Genomic DNA, 26697 nt, shown 5'->3' on the forward strand with positions numbered 1-26697 from the left:
GTGCAAAGACACACTGAAACCAAGATATGTATTTTACATGTCCCAGAGAATGAAATAAACACTTAAACATCAAATTTTTATTTTTGTCTAATCCTGAAATATGATCATTGTCTTACCTAGTTTTTGGTCTATAAAAACACTAGAAATCAATGAGTATCAGAGAATGGACATAGAAATTTCCTTTTTGTGAAATGTACAGAAGCATGCATATATGTATATATATATGTATATATATATATACCATTATGAAGAAAGCACCATTGTAAATATCACTGAAGAAATAGAATTTCATTCCCACCCTAGAATCGCCCTCATGCTCCATCCTGATTTCCATCACTGCCTTTCTTCCTTATGAGCCTCCCTTCCTTGTTTTTCTTTACAATTGGTAAGTAAGTATAGATTTTTAAGCAAAAGGAGTTTTGCTTGTTTTGTACGTCACATAAATGAAATCATACTGTTGTACTTTTGGATGGTTTCTTATCATTCAAAAGCTAGTTTGTGAAATTCATGTTATTGTATGCGTCTATGGTTTGTTCAGTTCTACTGCTCTGTACTGTCATTGTATGAATAAACCACCACCTATTTATCTATTCTACTGTAGTGAATACTTTGGATTATTTCCAGTTTGGACCTTTTAGACATTTCGCTTCTATGACTATAGCATTTATTTTTCCTGGTTACATGTGTAGCTGTATCATAGGGTGTGCGTATCCTCAACCTGAGTGCATTAGACTAAATCTGTTTTCCCTTATTATTGCATTATTTCTCACTCTCACTGGTAATGTATGGAGTTCTGATGGAAAATATCTTCCTCCTTCTCCAAGGCTAAGGTCTTTCTTTATTTACCAGAGCACTGCGAGTGATTCATAGAGTGCATTTCAACAGTATCTCTGTTCTTTTTTCTGGTGATACTGCACTGGGCACTATCTCTTTTTCAGAGTTGATGGTTACATCAAAATTATTCTGCTCTTAAGAGGTTATTTCAGAAGTGATGAAGAAGATCCTAAACCTGCGTTAGTAGAACTTTCATGTAGGATGTAATTTACAGCACTCTGGGGATCTCACTATCTGTCTTGATGAGACTTGTCATTAGCCTTGTGATTTATTTAATAAATTTCTTAACTTTATTCTTTCATGTTTATGTAATATTAATACAAAGAGAGCAGATTCAATGTAGTTCCTAGATAACAATTCTAAGAATAAAATATTTCCTTCTTTCCTGCCTCCCTCTTCCTCCCCCCATTTCTTGCCTAGTTTCTGAGATAACATATTTTAATTTGCATTAAAGTGAAAGGCTTAATACTAGATACAGTAGTCAACAAGTGAAAAGTAAAAAGACCCTAATTCAGAGGGACTATTTCATCCACTTGGAAAACACAAGGGAAGAACGAGAAAGAGGAGAGTGGGAGAGGAAGAAAGAGAGAGATCTTTCATCTGCTGGCTTACTCCCATGCCCAGTTCACTCCCCAAATGCCTGCAATAACTAGGACTGGGCCAGGCTGAAGTCAGGAGCTTGGAATTCCAGCCAGGTTTCCTACATGGGTGACAGGGGCCCAACACTTGAGCCATCATTTAATGCCTCCTACAATCCATTAGCAGTAAGCTGGACTGGAAGTGGAGCAGTAGGGACTTGCACAGCGTGTGGATCTGGGGTTGGTGTGCTCTGAATGGGCTGTCATTTTGCTCTCAACCTAGCATATTTAATTAGATTGACCTGTTACTCACCTTTTATTACGATTTCTTCCATGCAGAAGAAACTATGATGCTTACTTGGCAGAATTTTGTGCTGGAATTGTTTAGTTACCAAAAATCAAAACCAAAAGGAAAACGAAGACTGGCCAATTCACCCTGCATCGGCTACAGAAGGCACTGAGAGTATGGATACAACATTATTTTTGGCAACTTGGATCAAGTTAACTAACAGCAAGCTTTTTGGTGTGTGTGCATGTGTACGTGTGTGCATGTGTGTGTGTGTGTGTTTTGTTTCTTAGATTAGCCAGCTTCAGAAAGGTCGAGATAGCCATGCTATGCCTTGTATGAAGTGAGAGGAAGACATTTCCATCATACTGTCAATTTTCCTCAAAATTCCTAATGTAGCAGTCTTAGAACTTCCCTTCCCTGGCTTGTTTATACAGTTTTGGGAAGGGGTTGTCATGACTACAACACTGAATAATCCACTTCTAGAAAATACTTTATTGAAAATGAAAGACAATTTTCTAGATTGGAGTGAGTGGTAGGCAACCTTGTATAATATAAAAACCCTGAATAGGCAAGGGAGGAGGAAGAAGGGTGTTAGTATGGGAGGGAGGGAGGTAAGGGTGGGAAAATCACTAAGTTCCTATATCTGTATATATGAAATGCATGAAATTTATATACCTTAAATAAATTAAGAAAAAAACCCATGGATGTACAGTTAGAGCTTTCTTTACTGGTCATGGGAAATTATAATCTTAGTTTCCTTAGCTATAAAATTGGCATAATTATACCCTTTTTAAAGAAGGCTGTTATAAAGATTACTAAATGACGTAATATCTGTGGAAGAACCTTCATCAGTAAGAACTTAAGAACTATTGGTGTTACATATATGGCCATAACAAACTCATAGAAAGTTGTAGGTGGGAGCTATAGGAATCTAAAACTCTGCCATGAATTTTTTTTTTACTCTTCTAAACATGATATCATCTTTTTACCTGTATTAGAAATTGGAATCCGATCTGAAACTCCTCAGGAATTTCCTTGCTATTTTCTTAGTCTTTTTTTGGCAATGACCAGAGAGGACACAAAGGGCAGAGATAGCTATGACAAAGAATTTGTGCTGAAGGATGGAAGGAACGTACGCAGATCCTGCCCCAAGTAGGCAACTCTGTCCTTCCTGGTCCACAGAGATCCATTAACTGCTTCTAAAAGGAGAGCAGTGTCGAGAGAGGGCTCTGTGTTTGGTGCTCACTTCCCGTGGGGCATGCCTTAATTTGTTTGTTTTCTTCCTATTCAAGCTGAAACAATATCTTTTGCTTCCATCGAACTTCTCATAGGTGGAATGAGATATAAATGGTAGCTCTAACCCCTTGAAGTATGCTTTCCATGTGGACGGTGAAAACGTCTTGCAGACCTGAGGGAGGAGAAGCAGCTACAGCTAGACCTCAGAGTTATTCAAGCTGGCCTGGCATAGCTAGGTCATGCCGTTCTCTGAAAATTTAACCTCGGTTAGGGTCACTGTGAGACTGTACGATGAAACAAAACAAAGTGACTCCATAATTTTGCCTAAGCACAGACAAAATGAGGTCATGGTGTTCCTTGTAAAGTGTCAAAGATTTTCCTTTCTTGGCTACAAGGAGTGGCTGCTATGTTTTTTAAAAAACCAATGACAGCTTCCCCCTCTTATCTGCTCTCTCTATAGGTGAGATTTATTAAGATTCCTGGCCATAAAATTGTCCTGGTTTTGACAACATCCAGTTGGAGCCAGCTGCCACTTTGTTAGATCCTGCTCCCAATCACCCTAACAAAGCACAAATACTAGAATAGGTTCTTTCTAACATTGTCTTCCTGGGATCCCCATGGTATACATAATCCCTTGCTATAGTGAGTGGTACACACAGCTTGTTCCTCTACAGGTGGTCCCCTGGTCTTTGACTACAGGCTATCAAAGAACCTAATGTGCTTACAGAGTGCGGTGGCTGTGGAGCAGAAACTTTTTCTGTAAGCCTTCATGTAGGCATCTCTAAGAAGACAGCTGCACCTGGGGACCCATTCCAGGCCCGCGGACGGTCCCAGCTGAAGACAGCCAGACAGGGCCATTCTCAGCTGTGAGGGAGAAGCAGGTACTGCAGCTCACAGAAGGGCAGGGGGTTGAACACAGCGAATGCTCTATCTCCTCATCCTCCCCACTGTGGCAGAAGTTTTCCTCTGAAACACTGATCTGTTCAGCTCCTCTGGGGACCACTTCTATTTCTTTCCTTTTTTTTTAAATAGAAAGCTTTTATTTAATAAATATAAATTTCAGAAGTACAACTTTTGGATTATAACAGTTCTTCCCCCCATACCAACCTTCCCACCCACAAACTGTCTCATCTCCCACTCCCTCTCCCATCACATTCTTCATTAAGATTCATTTTTAATTTTTTTTTTGACAGGCAGAGTGGACAGTGAGAGAGAGACAGAGAGAGAGAAAGGTCTTCCTTTGCCGTTGGTTCACCCCCCAATGGCTGCTGCGGTTGGCACGCTGTGGCCGGCGCACCGCGCTGATCTGATGGCAGGAGCCAGGTGCTTCTCCTGGTCTCCCATGGGGTGCAGGGCCCAAGGACTTGGGCCATCCTCCACTGCACTCCCTGGCCACAGCAGAGAGCTGGCCTGGAAGAGGGGCATCCGGGACAGGACCGGTACCCCGATCGGGACTAGAACCCAGTGTGCCGGCGCCGCAAGGCGGAGGATTAGCTTAGTGAGCCGCGGCGCTGGCCAAAGATTCATTTTTAAGGCCGGCGCCACGACTCACTTGGCTAATCCTCCACCTGTGGCGCCGGCACCCTGGGTTCTAGTCCCGGTCAGGGTGCCGGATTCTGTCCCGGTTGTTCCTCTTCCAGTACAGCTCTCTGCTGTGGCCTGAGAGTGCAGTGGAGGATGGCCCAAGTGCTTGGGCCCTGCACCCGCATGGGAGACCAGGAGAAACATCTGGCTCCTGGCTTCAGATCAGTGTGGTGCACCGGCCACAGTGCGCTGGCCACAGCGGCCATTGGGGGGGGTGAACCAATGGAAAAGGAAGACCTTTCTCTCTGTCTCTCTCTCTCTCACTGTCTACTCTGCCTGTCAAAAAAAAAAAAAAAGATTCATTTTTAATTATCTTTATTTTTTTAAATATTTATTTTATTTATTTGAAAGGCAGAGTTACACAGAGAGGAGAGGCAGAGAGAGAGAGAAAGAAAGAGAGAGAGACAGAGAGAGAGAGGTCTTCCATCTGCTGGTTCACTCCCCAGATGGCCGCAATGGCCGGAGCTGCGCCGATCAGGAGCCAGGAGCCAAGAGCTTCTTCTGGGTCTCCCACATGGGTGCAGGGGCCCAAGGACTTGGGCCATCTTCTACTGCTTTCCCAGGCCATAGAAGAGAGTTGGATAGGAAGAAGAGCAGCCGGGACTAGAACCAGTGCCCTTATGGGATGCCGGTGCTTCAGGTCAGGGCTTTAACCCACTGCGCCACAGTGCTGGCCCTTAATTATCTTTATATACAGAAGACCTAGTCTACACTAAGTAAAGATTTCAACAGTTTGCACCCACACAGACACACAAAGTATAGAGTACTGTTTGAGTAGTAGTTTTACCATTAATTCTCATAGTACAACACATTAAGGACAGAGGTCCTACATGGGAGCAAGTGCACAGTGACTCCTGTTGCTGATTGAACAATTGACACTCTATTTGTTTTCATTTTTATGAACCTTCTTTATTGAAACTTCTTGTTCATAATGACATGATTTCAATATGTATTTCTGTTAGGCTGTCACAAAACACACCAAACACTGGAGTAAGGGAGAGGGTTCATTGGGGAAACCCAGCAGGCTGGAGGGAAGGGGCGAAGAAGGAAAAGAGAGAAGGAGAGTGTAAGGGAGAAACAGAGAGGAGAGGAGCTAGCGAGGAGAGAAGAGAGAGAAGAAAATGAGAGGGGGAGAGGAGAGCAGACGAGAGGAGCCAAGAGAGCCACGTGTTCAGGAACAGGCCCTTTTAAAACTTTTGCCGGAGGGCTGGCATGGAAGCAGGAGCAGCGAATCCCATTAGGATGGGGGTGGAGCTTGGCACAGGTAAGCCATGGGCACAGCGTGGGCCATGTGGCTACCTGGCTTTCAGCAATGGCGGCGGGAACCGGGGCATAGGATGTAAATCAGGGTGTAGATTGTGCCATGGATAAAACTGCGCCAGTTTCCTAACATTCCCCCCTTTTGTTTTTTATAAGGCAGGATTTGTATGGGATTACACTAGTCCCAAAAGTCCAGGAGGGGTAGAGGGATGATGATCTGTCTTTAGAGCTACTTCCTGCTGATGTGGGGTGATGAGGTACTCTTCGCTGGCATGGGGCGATGTCTCAAGCTGCTGTCTCCTGAGTGGGGAGCCGAGTATATCCCTGTAGCAGCATTTGGTTGACTGCCTGGTTGTTGAAGGCCTTGGTTTGTTCCATTATAACCTGCTGTAAACACTTAAACAGACACTGTAGTATAAAAGACAGGGTGAGAATAGTAACCAATGATCCTAAGAGTGGCATTAACCAGGTAATGAGAGGATTTCATAGAGGAGAGGAAATGGGGGGGGGGGTGTCTCTGAACCCTTGCGGGGACAGTTTGATGGATGTGGCTTAAAGCTGATTCCAGCCAAGACTGGGAGAAAAGCCACTCATCTTTTGCAGGTAGAGGGGTTTGTCTGTAGAGAAATTCTGAATAATCATACAACATTAAGTGGCGGAGAGGACCATCAATAAACACAGGTTGGGAGTAGAGCCATTGATGTTAGAGTAGAGGTTATGATTACAAAGGAATGAGGCCCAGGAGTGGGCTAAACAGGGTCTAGAACAAAGGACAGAGTCATTATTAAAGGAGCTAACAAAGGTGCGGTCTAAGCTACAAATAAGTTTTCTAATTGAGAGGCAAATAGAACCTGACAGAAGGGGCTTGATAATAATCTGGTGGGCTTTGAGCCCTTGTAAATTATGAGGCCCAGACTTATCTATCTCTTCGATAGGGTGCATCGTAAGGGAGGTGTGAACCTCCTTGGGGAAGGCACCCTGTTGAATTCCATTACCTAGCTGGCCTGGGAGGAGAGGTGGCCAGGTAAAGGCAGGTGGCATCTCTAACAGGAAATTTACAGTTCTGCCTGCAATGTTACTGACCCTATTTGGCCGTCTCCTCAGCAGCAGTGGTCACCTTGGAAGCTGGGCTGGACACTCTTATTTATGATGTCAGCGATGACCCGAGGCTCTTGTCATGAGCTTCCAAGGCCATGGAAGCCTTTTGTGACCACGAACTCCAGATGGTCTTATGTTGTCTGCTTCTTCTCTTTTGTGCTGGAGTCCAGCTCCAGCAGGTCCAAGGGTTCCTGGAGGTGTGGAAGGTGTTGGCGCAGGAAGAAATGAGAGACACACTCACAGCAAGGCTGTGATGAGAGAGCACCAGACATTATTTTTTACCCTAAATTACATCTGCTGTTCATTTTACACATTTACTGTTCTCATAAATTTTGCATATGTCCACTCACTAGTGATCCTTACAGAGTTAATGATTCTTCCTTACAATAACAAAGTCTGATATTCCATCCATTTTAAACCATTGACCTTGTACTATGTGTAACCCCTCCCTAATCCCAATTTCCATAGCTGTGTTAGTTTCTTTGATTTTAAAGACTTACTTGATATTTGAGATATGATAGAACAGAGACTCAAAGTGACACTAGATTATATAATAACTGATTACAAAAAAACATAGTGGTTATTTTGCAAAGAATTGGAACATCTACTTCTAATTTTACAACAATTGATTATGAAGATTGGGACATTTACCTTTTAGTTTAACTCACTAGTAATAACATCCTGCTCAAAAAAACCCATTCATTACACATGTCCTTCCCATAACTTTCACTATTAATTAGTTTTAGTAGCTCATTTAAGACTTGCTCACTGATTTCAGTAATACTTTATGTTCTTTCCACCAGGCCACACGTACTAAGGTATTTACCACTGTTTGTGTTTTTCTCAGCCACTTAAGTTGTTAACCCTTATTTATAAATCCTTAATCCATGTCAAGACACGCTCTCAGGTGGATTATAGCAGGATTCTGAAGACCTCTCTGAAAGACCCTCTTATCCCTAACCTAAGTCAGGTCTAGCTACATACCAGACACCTGACAGCTTAGAAGTCCCTCTAGGCTTTAGTACAGATAACTGAAGCATCAGAAGGGGCTGGGTTACTCTAGGAGGATCCAGTCCATCCAACAGCTCAACCGGCAGGGAGGTCATTTTGAGCAGAGGTTGTTTCTCACAGATTTCCAAGGATACAGCAATCATTAGTGAGACCACCAGGAAACTCTGGCTTTCTTGTGTAGAATATAATTATCAATAAATTAAAACCACCAAGAGGACCGCAGCTTGTTCTCACGTCCTGCGGAGACCTGGTCAGACAGCCGAGGTCGTCTTGGCCTCTTCACTTTTGTATACATTTTCTTTGTGGGTTGCTAAAATTAACTTTTTTTTTCTATTCTTTGAAAATTTAAACTTATACCTGTGCTTCCTCAGAACTGTATTCCCTAGATCTCTGCATGGTTTATTCCCTTACTTTGAAATTACCTCCTCACCAATGTATTCTGTGAACATTCTGTCAAAATAATCTTCTATACTACCCCAACAGTTTTTATATTAAAATTCTACTTTATTTTTAATATTACTTTTGACTATTAGACTTATAGATTCTATGTTTACCTTCTTATAATCTATCTTCCTGACTAGAATGCAAGTTTCATAAAGGCAGGGACTTTAATTTCTACATCATTTTAATTCACAATGGTATATGTTTTTGAACGAAATACATCAACGCCAGATGCCATCTGACCATGTGAAAAAAAACAATTGGGAGAGTCATGTGGAAGTGTTACTCAAGTCCTCTGCATCTGTCTTGGTCTTGGAATCCTAGTGCATTGGCTTTTTCTCTCTGTGTGCTTTTACCTCTTCTGGGCTGTGTAGGCACACAATCTTTCTGCTCTTGAAACTAACATAATGTGTAAAGTTAGTCTTTTAAAGTGTTTTGTAAACATTAAATAGACAAAAAAGAAAAAACAAAAGATGGGAGGTTGAGGGAAGGAGAGAAGGATACAGGGAACCATGGATATCTTCTTAGAGTTGTATCTATGAAATACACGAAACTTTCTCTTTTATATACTACTAAAAATTAACAAAAAGAAAACTCTGAACCTCAACAGAAGTAAACCTATAGCAAAGTATCTTAATTATCCTAGGTTAGCAGAATGACAGGATGAATATACCATACTCTCAGAACCTGAAGATCAAGTTAGAAAAACAAATTCCTACTGGTAATGTCATGAGTGTTTGAGTTAACTGTAGTTACTGAAACTTCTTTCACTTCCTGCTAATACAAGATTTCTCTTTCTTTCTGTTTGTTATATTAGAAATAGTGGCTCTATAAGTTCAGTTTCTGAACTGATATGGATCCAGTGAACCAGAATCACTTAGATCACATTAAAATAAAGTTTTCCAGGCTTCACTTCAAAGATTACAATTTAGGATATTTGGAAAAAGACTCAGCAGCCAGTTCTTTTAAAAAGTTCCCAAAAGAATCATGAAGTGGATATGTTTGAGAGACAATGCTTTAGATAGTTATTAGTCACTTGCATATCAAATAAAATTTTTTACCCAGGTATGATTTGTTGATTGCATGAATTTCCTTTTACTTGAGATAAAAATGTGTGAACACTCTACTCTTTTGCTAGGAGTAGAGTTGATATCATTAGATCAACAAAACCAAGTGTAATAACACACTATGAACTTAAGACATTAAAAATATACAAAACCAAGAGTCAAGTAAGTGATCATACACAATAAATGGACAAGCAGTTATTGGGTGTCAGAGCAGAAGATCCTAAATCAAGACATCTTGGTTATTTAATTCAAATTCCTGTCAATCAAGTCTTGCTTTGAAGGCTATGACAGATTTAGTTGGGATTTTCTTAACCATTACTTGACTGCGCAGAGATTCATGAATTTGTGTCTGTGTCTCCAAGTGCAAATGAACAAAGTACTACTTCATAACTAGGAAAGCAAGTGGTGAAACACAAATTCTGTTCATGGGCCACTCATAAGCTCTCATTAATTTTGCTAATTTTTGTGCACATCTGAATTTTTCTCAAGGCAGCCTTCATATCCTTGTTCCGGAGACTGTAGATGAGTGGGTTTATAAGAGGAGTGATTGAGGAGTAGAACAAAGTCACAATCTTCTGTATCCCAGCCTGATTCCCAGAGGTTGGGCTGATGTACATCACCATGATGCTCCCATAGAACAGAGACACCACAGCTAGATGGGAACCACAGGTGGAGAAGGCCTTACGTCTACCCTCTGCTGAGGGGACACGCAACACTGCCCTGAGAACCAGGGTGTAGGATGCAAGGATGAAGAAGAACGTGATGAAGATAATGACGGAGCTTAAAATAGAACAGGAAAGCTCAATTCCAGGTGCAGGGATGCAGGACAAGGCCAGCAGTGGTCCAGGGTCACAGACGAAGTGGTCAATAACATTGGGACCACAAAAGGGGAGTTGTGTGGTAAAGTAGATAGGGATTGGATAACAGAGGAAGGCAGCTACCCAGCAGAGAACCACCAAGTTCTTACAGAGAGGCACGCTCATGATGGTCGGGTAGTGGAGAGGCCAGCAGATGGCCAAGTACCGGTCAAAAGCCATGAGAGGCAGCAGGAAGGTCTCAGTGATACCGAATGAGAAGAAGAAGTAGAACTGGAGGAAACAACCTGTGAAAGAGATGGCTTTGGTCTCTGAAAGGAAGTTTCCTAACATATTGGGAACAGTGGTGTTGATGTAGCAGATCTCCAGGAATGAGAGGTTGGCCAGCAGGATGTACATTGGGGTATGAAGTCTGCTATCCAGCATCACTGCAGAGACGATGGCTCCATTTGCCATCAGTGTTAGGATGTAGGACATGAAGAACAGAGCAAATAGGGAGACTTGAGCCCCTCTGGAGCAGGGGAAACTCAGGAGTATAAATTCAGTCACTGTGCTGACTGCTGACATATTCATGGTTTCCTGTAGTACAGAGAAGAATAAAATGACAGTGACATGGTTGACCTTGTTCCCTAAAACTCAAGCATATTTTCCTTTTAGAGATCTGTAAATTCCTCATATTTTGCTATTCTATTAGGTAAATACAATATATCTGTACTTCTGAAGACTCAGAATTTGAGAATGCTTGATATGCTCACACACTGAATTTTTAGACTCTCATTCATCTTTCAGAATTTTCTCCCAGTAAAAGAATGTTACTCTATAAGCAGTTTGGAGAAGTTTAGTGATTGCACTTACAAATGTGTGTAAAGAGATGTGAAATTCATGTTTTTAGTGCTTGTGCTGTGGGCTAAGCCGCTGTCCGCAGTGCTGGCATTTCATTTGGGTTCTAGTTCAAGTCCTGGCTGCTCCACTTAGGATCCAGCTCTCTGCTACTGTGTCTGAAAAAGCAGTGGAGGATGGCCCAAGTGCTTGGGGCCTGCCACCCATGTAGGAGACCCAGAAAGCTCCTGGCTCCTAGCTTTGTCTTAGCCCAGTCCTGGCTGTTATTGGCCATTTGGGGAGTGACCCAGAGCATGGAAGAAAGATCTTTCTTTCTCCCTCTGTCTCTCCCTCTCTAACTCTGACTTTCAAATAATAAATAAATAAAGCTTAAAAAATTCATGTTTTTGTGTCCATAGAATCAGATACAAAATATGATTAATTACCTTAAATTAAAAAAAGAAATTACATAACAAAAAACCCCCAAAGTACCTTTATTATTGGACAAGAAATTTCAATTTTATAGTTCTTTGGAACCAGAGACACAAATGTTTGGCATCACAGGAATAGGAAAGGTAGCAAGTGACACAATTAAATTTGTGTGCTTCTCACTTTTACTCTGGATCAATTCTGGAATTGATCAAACTTATCAAAGTTTCTTAATTCAGGAAAGCTTTGAATGTCCATGGATCTATATAGAATGGCTTTTGATTTGGTTTCATCTTTTCAGCTAGGTTATAAAACTTCTGTAATACTTTGTTCTAGGCAAAACTATGTACTGATAGAAAAAATGAATAATGAATCCACTTTATTATTTTAAGATTTTAAAATATGTATCTTTTCTATTTGAAAGATAGAGTTACACACATATACACACACACACACAGAGAGAGAGAAAGAGAGAGAGAGAGGGAGAGAGAGATTGAGAGAGATTGAGAGAGCCTTCCATCTTCTGGTTCCCAAATGGCTACAGCAGAAGGAGATACTGAAGCCAGGAGCCAGAAACTCCATCCAGGTCTCCCACATGGCTGGCAGGGACCCAAGTATTTAGATCATTTTCTACTGCTTTCCCAGGCACATTAGCAGGGAGCTAGACTGGAAGTAGAGCAACTGGGTTTCAACCTGCATTCTAGTGGGATGTCAGTGTTGCAGGTGATGGTTTAACCCACTATACCACAATTGCTGGCCCCCTATTTTAAGATTTCTGAGATTTTTGTTTGATGTGTTAGGATTTCTAGGAAGATCATTATTTGGTTTATGGATGGAAGCAGAGGTCATAAATATGAAATATTTCCAACAAGGAACTTTGGGTGTTGAAAAAGAAGCAAGAGCCATAAACCACCTGTCTGGAGAAGAAATCCTCTCTTGTTCCTCCACTCTGTATATTACTCAAATCCCATTATAGGTCTGGAGGGCGGAAGTTGTTTGGGAAGTGAAGGGATAATCTACATAAAAGGTTCCTTTTCTGAGTTGGACTTAGGGTACTGTATGTTTTCTGCTGTGAGAAAGGCCAAGAAAAGAAAAAAAAATAAATAGTCTCCAAATAATCTAAGATTCTATTACCAGTAGTCTGGTCATACTTGGTTAGTTTGTTTTCTTGACCCTTTCTATTCATGAGAGACAGCTGCCTTTTGTGCTTTGAAAATGATGGAGTGATGATGTTAATACAGGCAAATGTAAGTGCAGGATACAGCCCAGACAATTTTTATCTAAGTGTTCTACCTAAGAATGTTTATTAATGCATTGGTTACAGAATGTGCTCCTTTTCAGATCCCATAGTGTTGTACCTTTAAGGTTAGTCTTGATTATTATAAATGGGAGGAATTTTGAACTTTTTGCATCCTATTGCACTTTAAGGACCTCTTGAGTCTGTGGATCAGAGAGGATTTCAAAGAGTTCTTGAGAGTTACACATTTGGGACAGTGTCTGGGATGACTGCATCCGTACATCTGCATCGGTGCCTGGGTTTGAGTCCTGGCTCCACTGCTAACTCCAGCTTCCTCTTAACTCACACTCTGGTAGGCAGCAGGTGATGGCTGGTCTTCATGACTGAGGTTCCAGTTTCTGGCTTTGGCCTGGGCCAACTCTGGCTGTTTTAGGCATTAAACTAATAGATCGGAGAACTTTTTCTAACTTTCAAATAAATAAATAAAAATTCTTACTAAGAAGGAAAAAGAAATTAAAACAAGTTTATTCGGGCAAAATAATTTTTTGAATTACACACAATTTCTCATAGCATGCATTTTTTCCATGAACTTTTTGAACAACCTACTTAGATCACCTTTGACATAGAGAAGCTGTGAGTAATTCTTCTGTAGCTGTACTTCAGAGTACACCAAGTTACAAAGAAATGGTGAGGAAAGTGTGAACAAAAGCAAGAAATACTTGGTTTTAATGCAGGAAGATTCCGTTCGCTTTGTAAGCGCGGTGGGACTGAACTCACCAGTGTGGTGTGCTCAGTCATCTTCCCGGTCTCTGCTCTCTTGTGCTCGGCCACCTGCTCCTTTGAAGAACAAAGCAGCACTGAAATCAGGCAGTGCTGAGGTTGTTTTCAGCACTGCTCCTCATAGCTGCTTTGTCAGTTCTTCCCAGAAGTCAGTTTGCTAATACTTCTTGGTACCCTATGTTTCCTTCTGAGTACAACTTCTGTTAATAAAGACAGAATTCAGATTATACTGAGGCCCCTCCATTAGCATCATGATCTTTAGTTTCCAGACTTTCCTAGCCTCTTATAAAGATGAGTCTCCTTCCATCCATTCATATAACTGGAAGTTATTTTTATAGCCACATAAAAGAAAGCAGAGGTAAAAGGCACACTTAAGCGCTGTCCCAGACTTGTATCTCTTCTGAATCCATATCCATAGAACTGGCAGGTCTGACTGGTAATATTTGTTTTCATTGCAGCAAAAGCCAGACAGGATGGAGGGCATGGCACAAAGCAGGTCTGATTGGACAGAATCTGGTAGATTTGCTCCACCACAGAGCCTTTTCTGTTACTCTGAAAACTATGACTTACTTGTCTTAAGGGATAATATCTCCTGTGGATTTCAAGAGTTGGAATTTATGAGGGTAGATTGTCAATTGTATCCCATGTTCCCTTCCTGCAGGAGCCCACTAATTGGCCCTTGGGACCCAGTGTCTCCAGAAGTAATCACATAGTCTATGCTATTTTTTTTAGCATATGAAATATTTTATTTCCACAAGTTTAAATTTTTTTAATGCTCAAATAGAAACAAATTTAAAAACTAGGCCTAGGTCTTGTCAATAAATGTTCCATTATTTCCATTTAATGTCTATTTTATTTGGCTTGATTGGAAATACAATTTCATTTTACTTCATTATTTATTTTTGTTTAGAGTGGCAACTGGGTGAAAAAGAATTATTTTTCTTTGCTTCTCTATTTAAGTTTACGTTTTTGCCTTTTTCCCCATTGTAATTGCTTTTTATCATTTTTTATTCTTCCCATATTCTCTTTTTTTATTTAACATCTATGCTATTTTTAAAACAGATGCTTAGTTTTTTCAATCTACAGGCTCCTGTTATAATAATGGAAGGGTAAATATTATAACAATACAAGTTTTGCTGGAAGAAGTTTCTGTTTATCTTTGTATTTCTATCATTATATTAGAATTGTATCTATGAACTACATTAGATCTGCTCTGTTTGTATTAATCTCACACTAACATGAAAAATAGAGTAAAATAAATAAATAAATAAAATGCTGGCAAGGTTGCAGGTTATAAAATCAACACATACAGATCAATAGCCTTTGTATGCACAAACAAAGCTATGGCTGAGAAAGAACTTATAAGATCACTACCACTCACAATAGCTACAAAAAATTTAAATACCTTGGAAGAAATATAACCAAGGAAGTTAAAGATCTCCACAATGAAAATTATGAAACATTAAAGAATGAAAACACGAAAAGGGGAAAATATGAGAATGCTATCTCACTGAATAGAAAGTATCAAGAAGATATATATTATAAACCAGGTGAAACCCTGGAGTTTAAGACTATAGTAAATGAAATGAGAAAAAAAATCAATAGGAAGGCCCAAAAACATATTTGATTTGGTAGAAGAAAACATCAACAGATTTTCAGATAAATCAATTGAGAAGATCCAGTCTGAGATACAAAGGCAAAATAAATGAAGAATAATAGACAAAGCTTCAGAGACCGATAGGATATCATCAAGTGTACCAATGTATAATGGGGGTCCAAGAAGAAGACAAGGTGATGGATGAAGTGCTTGGGCCCCTGACACCCACATAGGATATACAGACAGAGTTCCAAGCTTTTTATGTCAGCCTGGCTAAGTCCTGGCTGTTGCAGGACATTTGGAGAGTAAGCCAGCAGATGATGGAGTTCTTTCTGTCTCTGTCTCTGTCTCTGTCCCTGTCTGCTTCTGTTTCTCTTTCTCTCTCTCACTCTTTCTTTCTTTCTTTCTTTCTTTCTTTCTTTCTTTCTTTCTTTCTTTCTTTCTTTCTTTCTTTTCTCTCTCTTTCTTTTCTTTCTCTCTCTCTCTCTTTCTTTCTTTTCTCTCTCTCTCTCTCTCTCTCTCTCTCTCTCTCTCTCTCTTCTTTCTCTTTTTCTTTTGGTCATTTGCCTTTGAAGTAACAAAAAAAATGATGCTTAAAATAGATTATATTGGGGCCAGCACTGTGGCTTAGTAGGTTAAGCCTCTGCCTATGGCACTGGCATGCCATATGGGGACCAGTTTGTGTCCTGGCTGCTCTATTTCCCATACAGCTCTCTACAATGGCCTGGAAAAGCAGCAGAAGATGGTCCAAGTGCTTAAGACCCTGCAACTACATGGGAAAGCTGGTGGAAGCCCCTGGCTCCTAGCTTTGGATTGGCCCATCTCTGGCTGTTGCAGACATTAGGGGAGTGAACCAGTGGTAGCAAGACTTCTCTCTGTCTTTCCCTTTCTTTGCTGTAACTCTGCCTCCCAAATAAATAAATAATTCTTTAAAACACTTATCTTGTTTTTTTTATATTTACCTTTGTTTACTTATACCTTTACTTTTTTTGTGTAACTTAAAGTTACTATCTACTATTCTTTCATTTCCATCTGCTTATAAGAAAAATTAAATACCAACACATTTTTGATTTTCATTGATCTGGGAATGCTCTTCTCTCCCATTTTTGGAAGGATAGTCTTATTGGATATAAAATACTTGGATGAGAATAATTTTTCTCTCCATTCATTTGAATATGCTGACCCATTGTCTTTTGGCTTCCATGGTGTTGATGAGAAGTCAGCTGTTAGTCTCATTTGTAACCACTTGACCACTTGTACGGGCTGAGTTGCTTTTCTCTTGCTGTTTTCAAGATTCTCTCTGGTTTTGTCTTTCAACAGTTTGACCCTTGGGTGCGTAGATGTGAATCTCTGTGTTTATCCTATTCAGAGTTTCTTAAACTTCTTGAAAATGTTGGCTAAAATTTTCATCAAACCAGGAATGTATTCAGACGTTATTTCTTCAAATAGTATTTCTGATCAGAAGCAGAGTAGTTGAGACTTGAACCAGGCACTCTGATACAGGATGTGGGCCTAAGTGGAAGCTTAATCTTCTGTGCCACCACACTCCCTCTCAATTTATTCTTAAATGTAATTCAGTCCGGATCCTGTCCCGGTTGCTCCTCTTCCAGTCCAGCTCTCTGCTGTGGCCCGGGAAGGCAGTGGAGGATGGCCCAAGTGCTTGGGCCCTGTACCCACATAGGAGACCAGGAGGAAGCACCTGGCTCCTGGCTTTGGATTGGCATGGTGTGCTGGCTGTAGCAGCCATTTGGGGGGTGAACCAATGGAAGGAAGACCTTTCTCTCTGTCTCTCTCACTGTCTAACTCTGCCTGTCCAAAAAAAAAAAAAAAAAGTAATTCTATCTGGCCCAAAGCACAACTGTAAGATACACCAATTATAAAGTCATACTAGTGTGTTTTTGATATAGAAATGTAGCACCCAGATGACAATAAAAAGTAGAAAAAAGGAGGGAATAAAATGAGCTGTACTGGAGCAAAGTTTTTTATATTGAGTAACTCCAAAGGCTGGTACATTGCCAGAGGATTTTTTCATGGAAGGATTTTAACTGAATGCTTGTATAACTTTCCAATACACTCTTTTCTTCATATTATTAGTTCTTACCCTGTATAATGTCCCAAATACAAGCATGGAAAAAGTATTCAAGGGGCCAGCATTGTGGCATAGTGAGCTAAGCCTCTGCCTGCAGTACCAGTGTTGGCTATGAGTGCTAATTTGTGTCCCAGATGCTTCTCTTCCAATCCAGCTCTCTGTTTATGGCCTGGAAAAGCAGTGGAGGATAGCCTAAGTGCTTGGGCCCCTGCACCCATGCGGGAGACCCGGAAGAAGCTCCTAGCTCCTTTTGCTTCAGATAGGCTCAGCCCCAGCCATTGTGGCCATTATTATAGTGAACCAGTAGATGGAAGACCTTTCTCTCTGTCTCTCCCTAACTTTACCTCTCAAATAAATAAATAAAGTCTTTTTAAAAAAAAACACTCAAAAGAGACTTGTCTGTTTTGTATATAAAACTTTTTTGACAAAATAATGATGACTACAGTTGAGTTATAGATTTTGCAATCTAATATTTCTTTGGTTTTATTGATTTGACCAAGGGAGGAAAAGAAAAGGAATGTGGATGGGGTCTCATTCTGTGTTATTGTAGAGTATGGTAATTAGTAAATTCATATGCATTGGTACCCCATCCTATTCTTTTGGAGGAACTTTGCAAAATCTCTAGGCTTCACCCCCTGATTCTGAGCTCCTTTGTGGAGAACCACTACTCAAATGAATGCTCATATCAATAGAGTCCTATATGTGACTATGATTACAGTTACCCCTTCCTAGAATCTGTTGTAGATCATTGCTTTCCAAACTTAAATGTCCACATAAATGCTCTGAGAATAATGTTCAAATACAGATTCCAATTCCATAATCCTAGGATGGAGTCCTGAAATTTTGCCTTATGAAGAACTCCCTAGTGGTGCCCTGCCAATGACTCACAGGTGACACTTTCAACAGTAAGAATTGCATAATGTATTTTAAAATGTGCAGGAGTTGGAATGTGGTTAGTCACAAGAAAATCAAATAAAGCAACTTATATTATTAGACAAAGGGATTGATGAAGGAAGGGAAAGAGGTAATTTATCAGAGATTAACTCATCTGGTGAAACTTTTCTGTTTATTTTATTATCCTTTAATTGTTGGTCCAACTAGTTTAGGCTGACCTCACATTCTTCTAGGAAGCGTTTTCCTTTTGTCTATTGGACATATAAGTATAGATCATTAGAGTTTGAACAGGTTCATTAAATGCTGTCCAGATCCAAACAAGACTAGTGTCTGCAAATACTAAATGATAGAATCAAAAAGGGAGAGGACGATCCAACATGGGAAGTGGGATACACAGCAGACTCGTAGAATGGCATATGTCCTAAACAGCACTCTGGTCTCAGAATCAGCCCTTAAGGCACTCGGATCTGGCTGAACAGAGTATTTTAGGCATGGGAAGCCAAGACACTCTGGCAAAAAAAAAAAACACACACAACAACAACAAAAAAACACTAAAAAACAAACCCCAAATGAAAGGTCTCTGTGAGTGAGATCCCAGTAGAAAGAACGGACCATCAAAGAAGGAGGTACCTTTCTCTGAAGGGAGGAGAGAACTTCCACTTTGACTATGACCTTGTCTAAATAAGATCGAAGTCTGTGAACTCAAGAGAATGCCATAGCCTTGGCAACTCATGATTAGAGCCTAGGGAGATTTCTGACACCATAAACAAGAGTGTCAAATTGTTAAGTCAACAACAGGAGTCACTGTGTACTTACTCCTTATGTGGGATCTCTGTCCTTAATGTGTTGTCCAATGTGAATTAATGCTATAACTAGTACTCAAATAGTGTTTTACACTTTATGTTCTGTGTGGGTGCAAACTGATGAAATCTTTACTTAATATATACTAAATCAATCTTCTGTATATAAAGATAATTGAAAATGAATCTTGATGTGAATGGAAGGGGAGAGGGAGCGGGAGATGGGAGGGGTGCGGATGGAAGGGAAGTTATGGGGGGGAAAAGCCATTGTAATCCATAAACTGTACTTTGGAAAATCATATTTACTAAATAAAAGTTTAAAAAAATGCTGTCCAGATCATCAAGAACCATAGAATCTAGTGAGGAAATATGAACAAATTACTTTATTTAAGTGGACATCATTTATATCTACATGCTAGGCATTGTGTTGGATTCTGGAATTAATAGATTTTTTAAAAAAGATTTTATTTATTTATTTGAGAAGTAGAGTTACAGAGAGAGGGAGAGGTAGACAATGGATAAAGAGAGAGAGAGAGAAAGGGAGAGAAAGAGATCTTCCATTTGCTGCTTCACTTGCCAAATGGTTGCAACGGCTGGAACTGGGCCGATCTGAAGCCAGGAGCCAGCAGCTTCTTCTGGGTCTCCCACATGGGTTCAGGGGCCGAAACACTTGGGCCATCTCTACTGCCTTCATAGGCCATAGCAGAGAGCAGGATCAGAAGAAGAGAAGCCAGGACACCAGCAGGTGACCAAATGGGATGCTGGTGCCTGAGGCAGAGGCTTAGCCCACTAAGCCACAGCATCGGACCTCTGGAATCACAGATATTAATAAAGCACCATTCCTGTTCTAAGGAAATTTACAATCTAATAAGAAAGGGGAGACATGTAGAGCCAGACTTGTAAACAGATTACTATTATACAAGAAGCAGAAACATTTTAAATTACAGGATAATTAGCATATTTTGAAATGTCCCCTTTGAAAAGTCTGCATTTACTTGACATTTCTCAACTTTTCACTGATGAAGGTTCTCAGTGTGCATTCATTTGGAAATAACTCACAGCTCAGCTTTATGAGCTTCCCAGAACTTTCTTTAAAGCATCCTTCATTTCTTTATTTCGGAGGCTGTAGATCATGGGGTTGAAAAGAGGGGTCAACACTGAGTAAAACAAAGTCGTGAACTTCTGCATGCCCTCTGCTTGTCCTGATCCTGGGCTCACGTAGGTCATCATGACTGAGCCATAGAACAGAAATACGACAGCCAGGTGTGAGGAGCAGGTGGAGAAGGCCTTTCTCCGCCCAGCAGCAGAGGGCACCTGCATCACAGCCCTCAGCACCAGGGTGTAAGAGCCAACAATGTAGAAAAAGGTGGCAAAGATGAGGAGGGAGCTCATGGTGCCACATATGAGAACCGTCCCTGGGACTGGGACGCAGGCTGAAGCCAAAGCCAGCAGGGGACCGAGGTCACACAGAAAGTCATCAATCACATTTGGGCCACAAAATGGCAGCTGGGTAACGAGTATTACTGGGATCAGAAACCAGAGGAAACCATAGACCCAGCAAAAGAGAACGAGGCTCCTACAGAACTTAGTAGTCATGGTAGTGGGGTAGTGTAGGGGGCGACAGATGGCCAGGAAGCGATCATAGGCCATGATGGAGAGAAATAAGCACTCAGTTGTGCCCAGTGAAAAGAAGAAGTATAACTGGAGGAAGCACCGGGCAAAGGAGATGGTTTTGGTCTTGGAGAGGAAGTTGGCTAGCATGTTGGGCACGTCGGAGTTGACATAGCAGATTTCCAGGAAGGAGAAATTGGCCAGCAGGATGTACATGGGGGTGTGGAGCCGGTGGTCCCTGTGCACTGCACACACGATTGCCACATTTCCAAGCAGAGTCAGGATGTAAGTCACAAAGAATGTGGAGAACAGTAGGATTTGCATTTCCCAGGGGCAAGGGAAGCCCAAGAGGATGAAGTAACTCACGGTGTGGGAGGTATTTCTGGCTTCTGGGGTCATTTCCTTCTATCCTGTGAGGACTGTAGCAAAAATTACATATCCAAAGGGAACTAGGCTTCCTTACTCCTCTGTAGGAGATGGAGTGAGTACACTTTCCTGGTCATATGAGTGGCAATTGAGACCAACGGTTCCTAACTTGTTTGAATGCACACCCCAACAATACAGTTGTTGAGGATACTTTGTATGTTTGACTATTTGCTTATTAACTGTATATAAGCTATTGTTCATCAAAATTGTAAATATTGGTAAAGCTTTTTGGAAAGTTTTCCTGGAATAGAAATAAAAACAGAAGTTCAAATATTTTCTTCTGCATTCTTCAGTAGGTCACCTGGTGTACCTAATTTTCGAGAACACTGGGTAGACATGGCAAGTAAGTTGCAGGCTAAAGCTAAATTGATATGCTAACTTTGATGTAGGTAGTTCACTTACAAAAAATAAATAACTTATAGGTTTACTGCACAAAACACCTAATATAACCTAAGCAACATAGAGGGAGAGAACGTGAAGCTTAAGAAGCCAGATATGAAAATACCTACATAGAGGTGGAGCAATTTAAAGAAAGTTATAACTTAGCTACATCAGGTAGCAATTTCTAGACCACTATCAGGATGTATTCTCTATCTGTAGGCTGCTGTAGTACATGGGCTTGGGACGTTGGTGTTATCAGTATTATATGGGGAATCCTTTGAGAGGTATAGATTTCTGGGCTCTAGTCTGGGATTGGGATCCACTGGTTTGAAAGCGCATGGGATTTGGACTCAAAGATCTGGGATTGAATCCAGACTGTTATTTTTAAGCAGTGTTTCCTTAAGAAAAGAACTTCTGAGATTACATTACTTTCTGTATAAACTATGACTAACAAAACCTACACAGCAAGACTCATACGTGAATTGTATAAAGCAAGATACGTAAAAGTTATTTGTAGAATGTAAAATACTACAGAAACATAAGTTATTGAGGAATTATTGTGCTAGATGACACATTCCCTTGTTAGTCTTAGAAATTAAATGGCTTTCAAAATGCAAAAGTGTGTGTGTATGTGTGTGTGTGTTTTGGCCAGGGGAATTTTAGCCATGTGACAGCTAAGTATATGCCTGTGTGTTCTTATACACATATATGAATAGTAGAGTACTCCCAGTTCTCCTGGAACACACCAAAGATGCAAATCTCTAATAAGCTTCCTCAAGACCTTTTTTTGCCCACCAAACACATCAGCGTCCCCAATTTCTTCATTATGCGCTTTCTTTCCTAGTGGGGATTCCACTGCTATATTGTATGACTGGATAGTTTCCTGGTGGCTAAACTGTGGTTTATGTTAAGGCCACCCTATTTTCAATCTCTACAAGCTCCTGGGTGATTATTGTCTACACTACATCTTTCTCACCTTGCTTCCTTGTATGACTTCTTGTAGGAGGAAAGGTCAGACTGCGTTCAAATGATGATAATAGGAAATCATTTTGAAAAAGGTGGCCTTATGGAAAGCCAGGGCACTCTGTCAAAAAAAAAATGACCTAAACGAAGGATCTCCATGCGTGAGATCCCAGTGGAAGGAACGGGTCATCAAAGAAGGAGGTACCTTTTTCTGAAGGGAGGAGAGAACTTCCACTTTGACTATGACCTTGTCTAAATAAGATTGAAGTCTGCGAACTCAAAAGGCTTCCATAGCCTTGGCAACTCATGACTAGAGCCTAGGGAGATTACTGACTCCATAAACAAGAGTGTCAAATTGTTAAGTCAACAACAGGAGTCACTGTGCACTTACTCCTCATGTAGGATCTCTGTCCTTAATGTGCTGTACATTGTGATTTAATACTATAACTAGTACTCCAACAGTATTTTTCACTTTGTGTTTCTGTGTGGGAGCAAGCTGTTGAAATCTTTACTCAATATATACTAAACTGATCTTCTGTATATAAAGATAATTGAAAATGAATCTTGATGTGAATGGAAGGGGAGAGGGAGAGGGAAAGGGGAGGGTTGCGGGTGGGAAGGAAGTTATGGGGGGGGGGAAGCCATTGTAATCCATAAGCTGTACTTTGGAAATGTATGTTCATTAAATAAATGTAAAAAAAGAAAAAAAAAAGAAAAAAGAAAAAGGTGGCCTTGTGTAACTCAGATTTTGTTGCAATTTTTTAAAAAAATTTATTCTCTGTTACTCTTTGTTTTTAGGGTTAGGGTTAGGGTTTATTTTGCCTTGGACAAAATTGTGTTTATTGTTTGTTTTTGAATGTAAGAGACTAGAGAGAAGTTTCTCTAAAGTGTAGACCTTGGAATAAGAATTTGTCAACCATTTTTCATCTGTTTTTCTGCTTTCCCATCTTGGAAGCCTAGAGACCAAATGCTCTGTTTGCCTTTTCTTAGTAACATCAGTTTCCTATAGAAAGAAGTCCAAAAAGCTCATGTGTAAGTTGAACCCACAACACCTGTAAAGATTTTGCATTCCCCCCCGCTGTGATCATGACGATATGGCACACACACACCAGATTTACGAGAACATCACTTACTGTGTCAGTCTCACGGGCCCAGCATCAGTGACAGGCGTGCAGATCCGTGTTGCTCATTGTAACTGAGGCAGCACACAGAAATCTTGGACTACACATGCCAAGACATGCAACCAACTTTGAGGCTATGGGTTCTTTTACCTGAATTGAGGAAGCAAATTCTCTCCAATTGTGATTAGGGCCAGACATAATATCAAAATGAAGAAAGCATCAATTGGTCTTATTGCTAGATACAGAATTTGTGGCTTGGGTGGGAAGATATCAGCTGTTCTGCTGTGATTGGGAGCTGTGGCTCAAGCCACACATGACAGGGTAGTAGCAGGGTTCTTTGAATCAGCCAGGTGGTGGACAAAGTGATTTCCTTATGCACTATGCAGCAGCTTTTCTCATTTCTATGGAAATTTGCAGGAGGCAGCTTCCTCTTTGGAAGGGTAGCCTGAGAGAATCAGTTTTAGACAAGTTAACCTTTTTTCTGGCTTTTTTAATTACTCTGTAGAGGAGTCCTAGCAAATATTATTACCTCAATTTCATATATGAAGAGATGAAGACTCAAAGAGGTTAAATGTCTGAGGTCCCAAGCCAGTAATGACAGAATTAGGATAAGAGTCCATGATTTCTGGTTCTTATTTTTACCATTTTCTCACCATTTTAAAGGACTTCCAGTGTAAATGTATTTACAATGTCACCATCTCAAGGGAAAGTGTAGGGAGTAATAAAATGAATCCCAGTTGATACTGGTAGATACCACATCTTCTGAGTGCTCCTGAAGTCATACTACTTAGGTAAAATTAAGATTTTTTTTTTACTTTATGTTTCATTTTTACAGTCTATTTTATTTTGTAACACGAAGAAAGAACATATAAATACTTTGCAACATTGTCCAACTTAAGGAGTTCAACTGTAGCTCATCCTCTAAAGTGGTCATAAAATGGCATCTATTGATCATAAAAATGAGATCTGCTGCACTTGTTATTTCGTGGCAGTAGTTTGAGGCCAATCACTCTCAGGTGAAAGACAATAAGAGCACAACAGACAGTTATTTTAGGGCTATTTTACTCTTACCTGATTTTTGAGAGACTCAATATTAAGCCTCTCTATGGTTATCTACAACTGAAGTCAGATCACTTCTCAACCATTTATTAAAAATCAAGATAAATGCAACTGTTTCTTTAGCACTCGGGATGTTATCATTCTATTTGTTGAAATCTCAGATGTATGATTGCCTTTCAATTTTTCATGACTCATAATGTTATCCTCTTTTCTCCTTTTGCCTCACTGATTCTCTACTTTCCACTTATTTTCATAGCACAAAGGACAATTGATTCAATGTGCTTTGTCTTGAGATCTACTCAGTGGGACACTGTCTTTAATCACCTGTTTCCACCTGTATTTTGAAGGAAGTAAAGAAACTGTCAGGTGTAACCATTTATTTCTTGGCATAATGTGTTGCTCACATTCCATAGCCCAGAGAACTACAGATTAAAATGGAATCTTTAAAATCACATTTTTTTCTTGATCTGAACTCACTGAATCTTGGAGCTGGGGATGGTAGCAGTTTTCTAGCCCTGCTTCCACCAGCATTGGCAGCTTTTATCTTTTAATCTTCTATCTTCTTGCCAGTTGGTTATCTAGCATCTTTGGGATAATCAACAGCAAATAATTCATTCCAAAGAAGGCAAGGCACCGCCCTTCAGAGCAGCTCTTACTTACAGAAGTTGCAAATTCCTGTTCTCTCTGCCACTCTTGAATCACTTTCCCTTTTTGATTTAAAGTTTTGTTTTTTTTTCTGTCTCAGGAAATTGTGTCCATCACATGCACACACACTCTGGTAAGATTTTGAGTCCTGTTAAGATTTTAAACATGTGTTACTCTTCCGACAAAAAGCCCATAGAGTTTACTCACGAGAACGTTCCAAAATCAGATTTACTTTATTTGATCCTTGTGTTGTTGGGTTTTTGAAGTGAGATACGTTAATTATTAAATTTTACCAAGTACTTCAGGCTAGCAAGATCTTGAGCTTTGTATTAACTTTCAAAGTATTTCTTTTCTATTATTTTTATCTCTTTTACATTTGATAAATCTTGTGTGCTTCAACTGTCTTTGATGAAAATATTGGGTAGACATCAGAAAACACTTTTTCACTTCATTTAAAACATTTTAAATTTTAACATCTGTTATCAGCAATTGTAGATATATGGCTAAGCTAGAAATAGAAAAATGTACAAACATGGTGAAGACAGCGCTGTACCTCTGGATAGCATTCTGGCATATTATTAAACAGATTGTTCATAAAACAGTTTTTCATAGCAACTTTTACATTTCACCTTCATGGCATTAAAAGACTGATATCTCTGCTCCATTTTAGTGTAATAAAATTTTCTTTCATTCTCCAGGATTCTTTAAAGAACCCATTAATAGTCTTGAAATCATATCTGTAATCCTGTCCATACCCTGGGATATAATTTGTGTAGGTCTCGGTACTTAAGCAATTAAAGATAGTTGAGTTTGACTTGCTTTTTTATATCAATTCTCTTTTCCACGTTTGTTCTTTCTTTGGAACAGATATGACCCTTTGGAGCTGTTTCTGTTATAATACATGCTAGGCCCAGTGATTCTTCAAAAGGCATGAACTGGTCCACTCTGTTTTGCTCACTTTTCTGCCATTGTAAGCCTTGCAAGCAAGGAGAACCTCTCAGCACAATGTTACCAGCTGAAGTTGGACAGCCCTTCTCATTAGGTTTTGGTCAAATGAAAAGCTCACTGAGATTCTTAGAGAAATCCATTCTTCCTCCACGCAACTAATTCTGTCTCTACCTCTGTTTATGTCTGTCCCTCCACAAATGTGATTTTTTTTCTTTAGAGTTACTTCTAAGATGAGATGATATGGGATTTCAGTTTCTGGAAAATTTTTAAAAACTGGCTCTCATACTATCCATCTTGTATAGTTTTAATACTTGTATAATTAAAGAACAATAGTTCATAGCATTTTCCCCTAAACTGTTTGCAAAATAACAACAAATTTCTGATTTTTGTCTATCAGCAACGTTGGATCATTTTCTATTAATGGTCACTTTGCTATCATATTTTGGACAATTAGATGATAGGTACATATTTTTAGACTCCTAAACTCATTCTGCTTTCTAGTTGATTACTGGCCTAAAGTTTAAAAAATTCAACAAGTTTGCTGAGTACTTCCAATATTCTTGCAAATTCTTCAGTGCAATGGATATTTTGGCTGCATGGTGAAATGTCTTTAAAATTAGAAGTGGTATTCTTTTCAGTAAAGTTAAGGGCATCAGAAGAAGTGAATATGAAATTGCAGTGTACC

The 26697-nt window shown here is 40.0% G+C and overlaps 2 protein-coding genes across 2 annotated transcripts; both read right to left on the minus strand.

The window, feature by feature from the left end:
- Positions 1–9832: 9832 nt before the first annotated feature.
- On the minus strand, positions 9833–10786 carry LOC133770524 (olfactory receptor 11H6-like). The gene has a single exon (XM_062206601.1). It carries the CDS (start codon positions 10784–10786, stop codon positions 9833–9835), a length of 954 nt encoding a protein of 317 aa, XP_062062585.1.
- Positions 10787–19926: 9140 nt separating this feature from the next.
- On the minus strand, positions 19927–20868 carry LOC133769479 (olfactory receptor 11H6-like). Its single transcript, XM_062204690.1, has one exon. It carries the CDS (start codon positions 20866–20868, stop codon positions 19927–19929), a length of 942 nt encoding a protein of 313 aa, XP_062060674.1.
- Between the last annotated feature and the right edge of the window lie 5829 nt (positions 20869–26697).

This window comes from Lepus europaeus, chromosome 11 (assembly GCF_033115175.1).
Source record: "Lepus europaeus isolate LE1 chromosome 11, mLepTim1.pri, whole genome shotgun sequence".
NCBI classification, from domain to species: domain Eukaryota; kingdom Metazoa; phylum Chordata; class Mammalia; order Lagomorpha; family Leporidae; genus Lepus; species Lepus europaeus.

Excerpts from the sequence above, each read along its gene's own strand:
- LOC133770524 (XM_062206601.1), bottom strand. The coding sequence starts at position 10,786 with ATGAATATGTCAGCAGTCAGCACAGTGACTGAATTTATACTCCTGAGT.
- LOC133769479 (XM_062204690.1), bottom strand. The coding sequence starts at position 20,868 with ATGACCCCAGAAGCCAGAAATACCTCCCACACCGTGAGTTACTTCATC.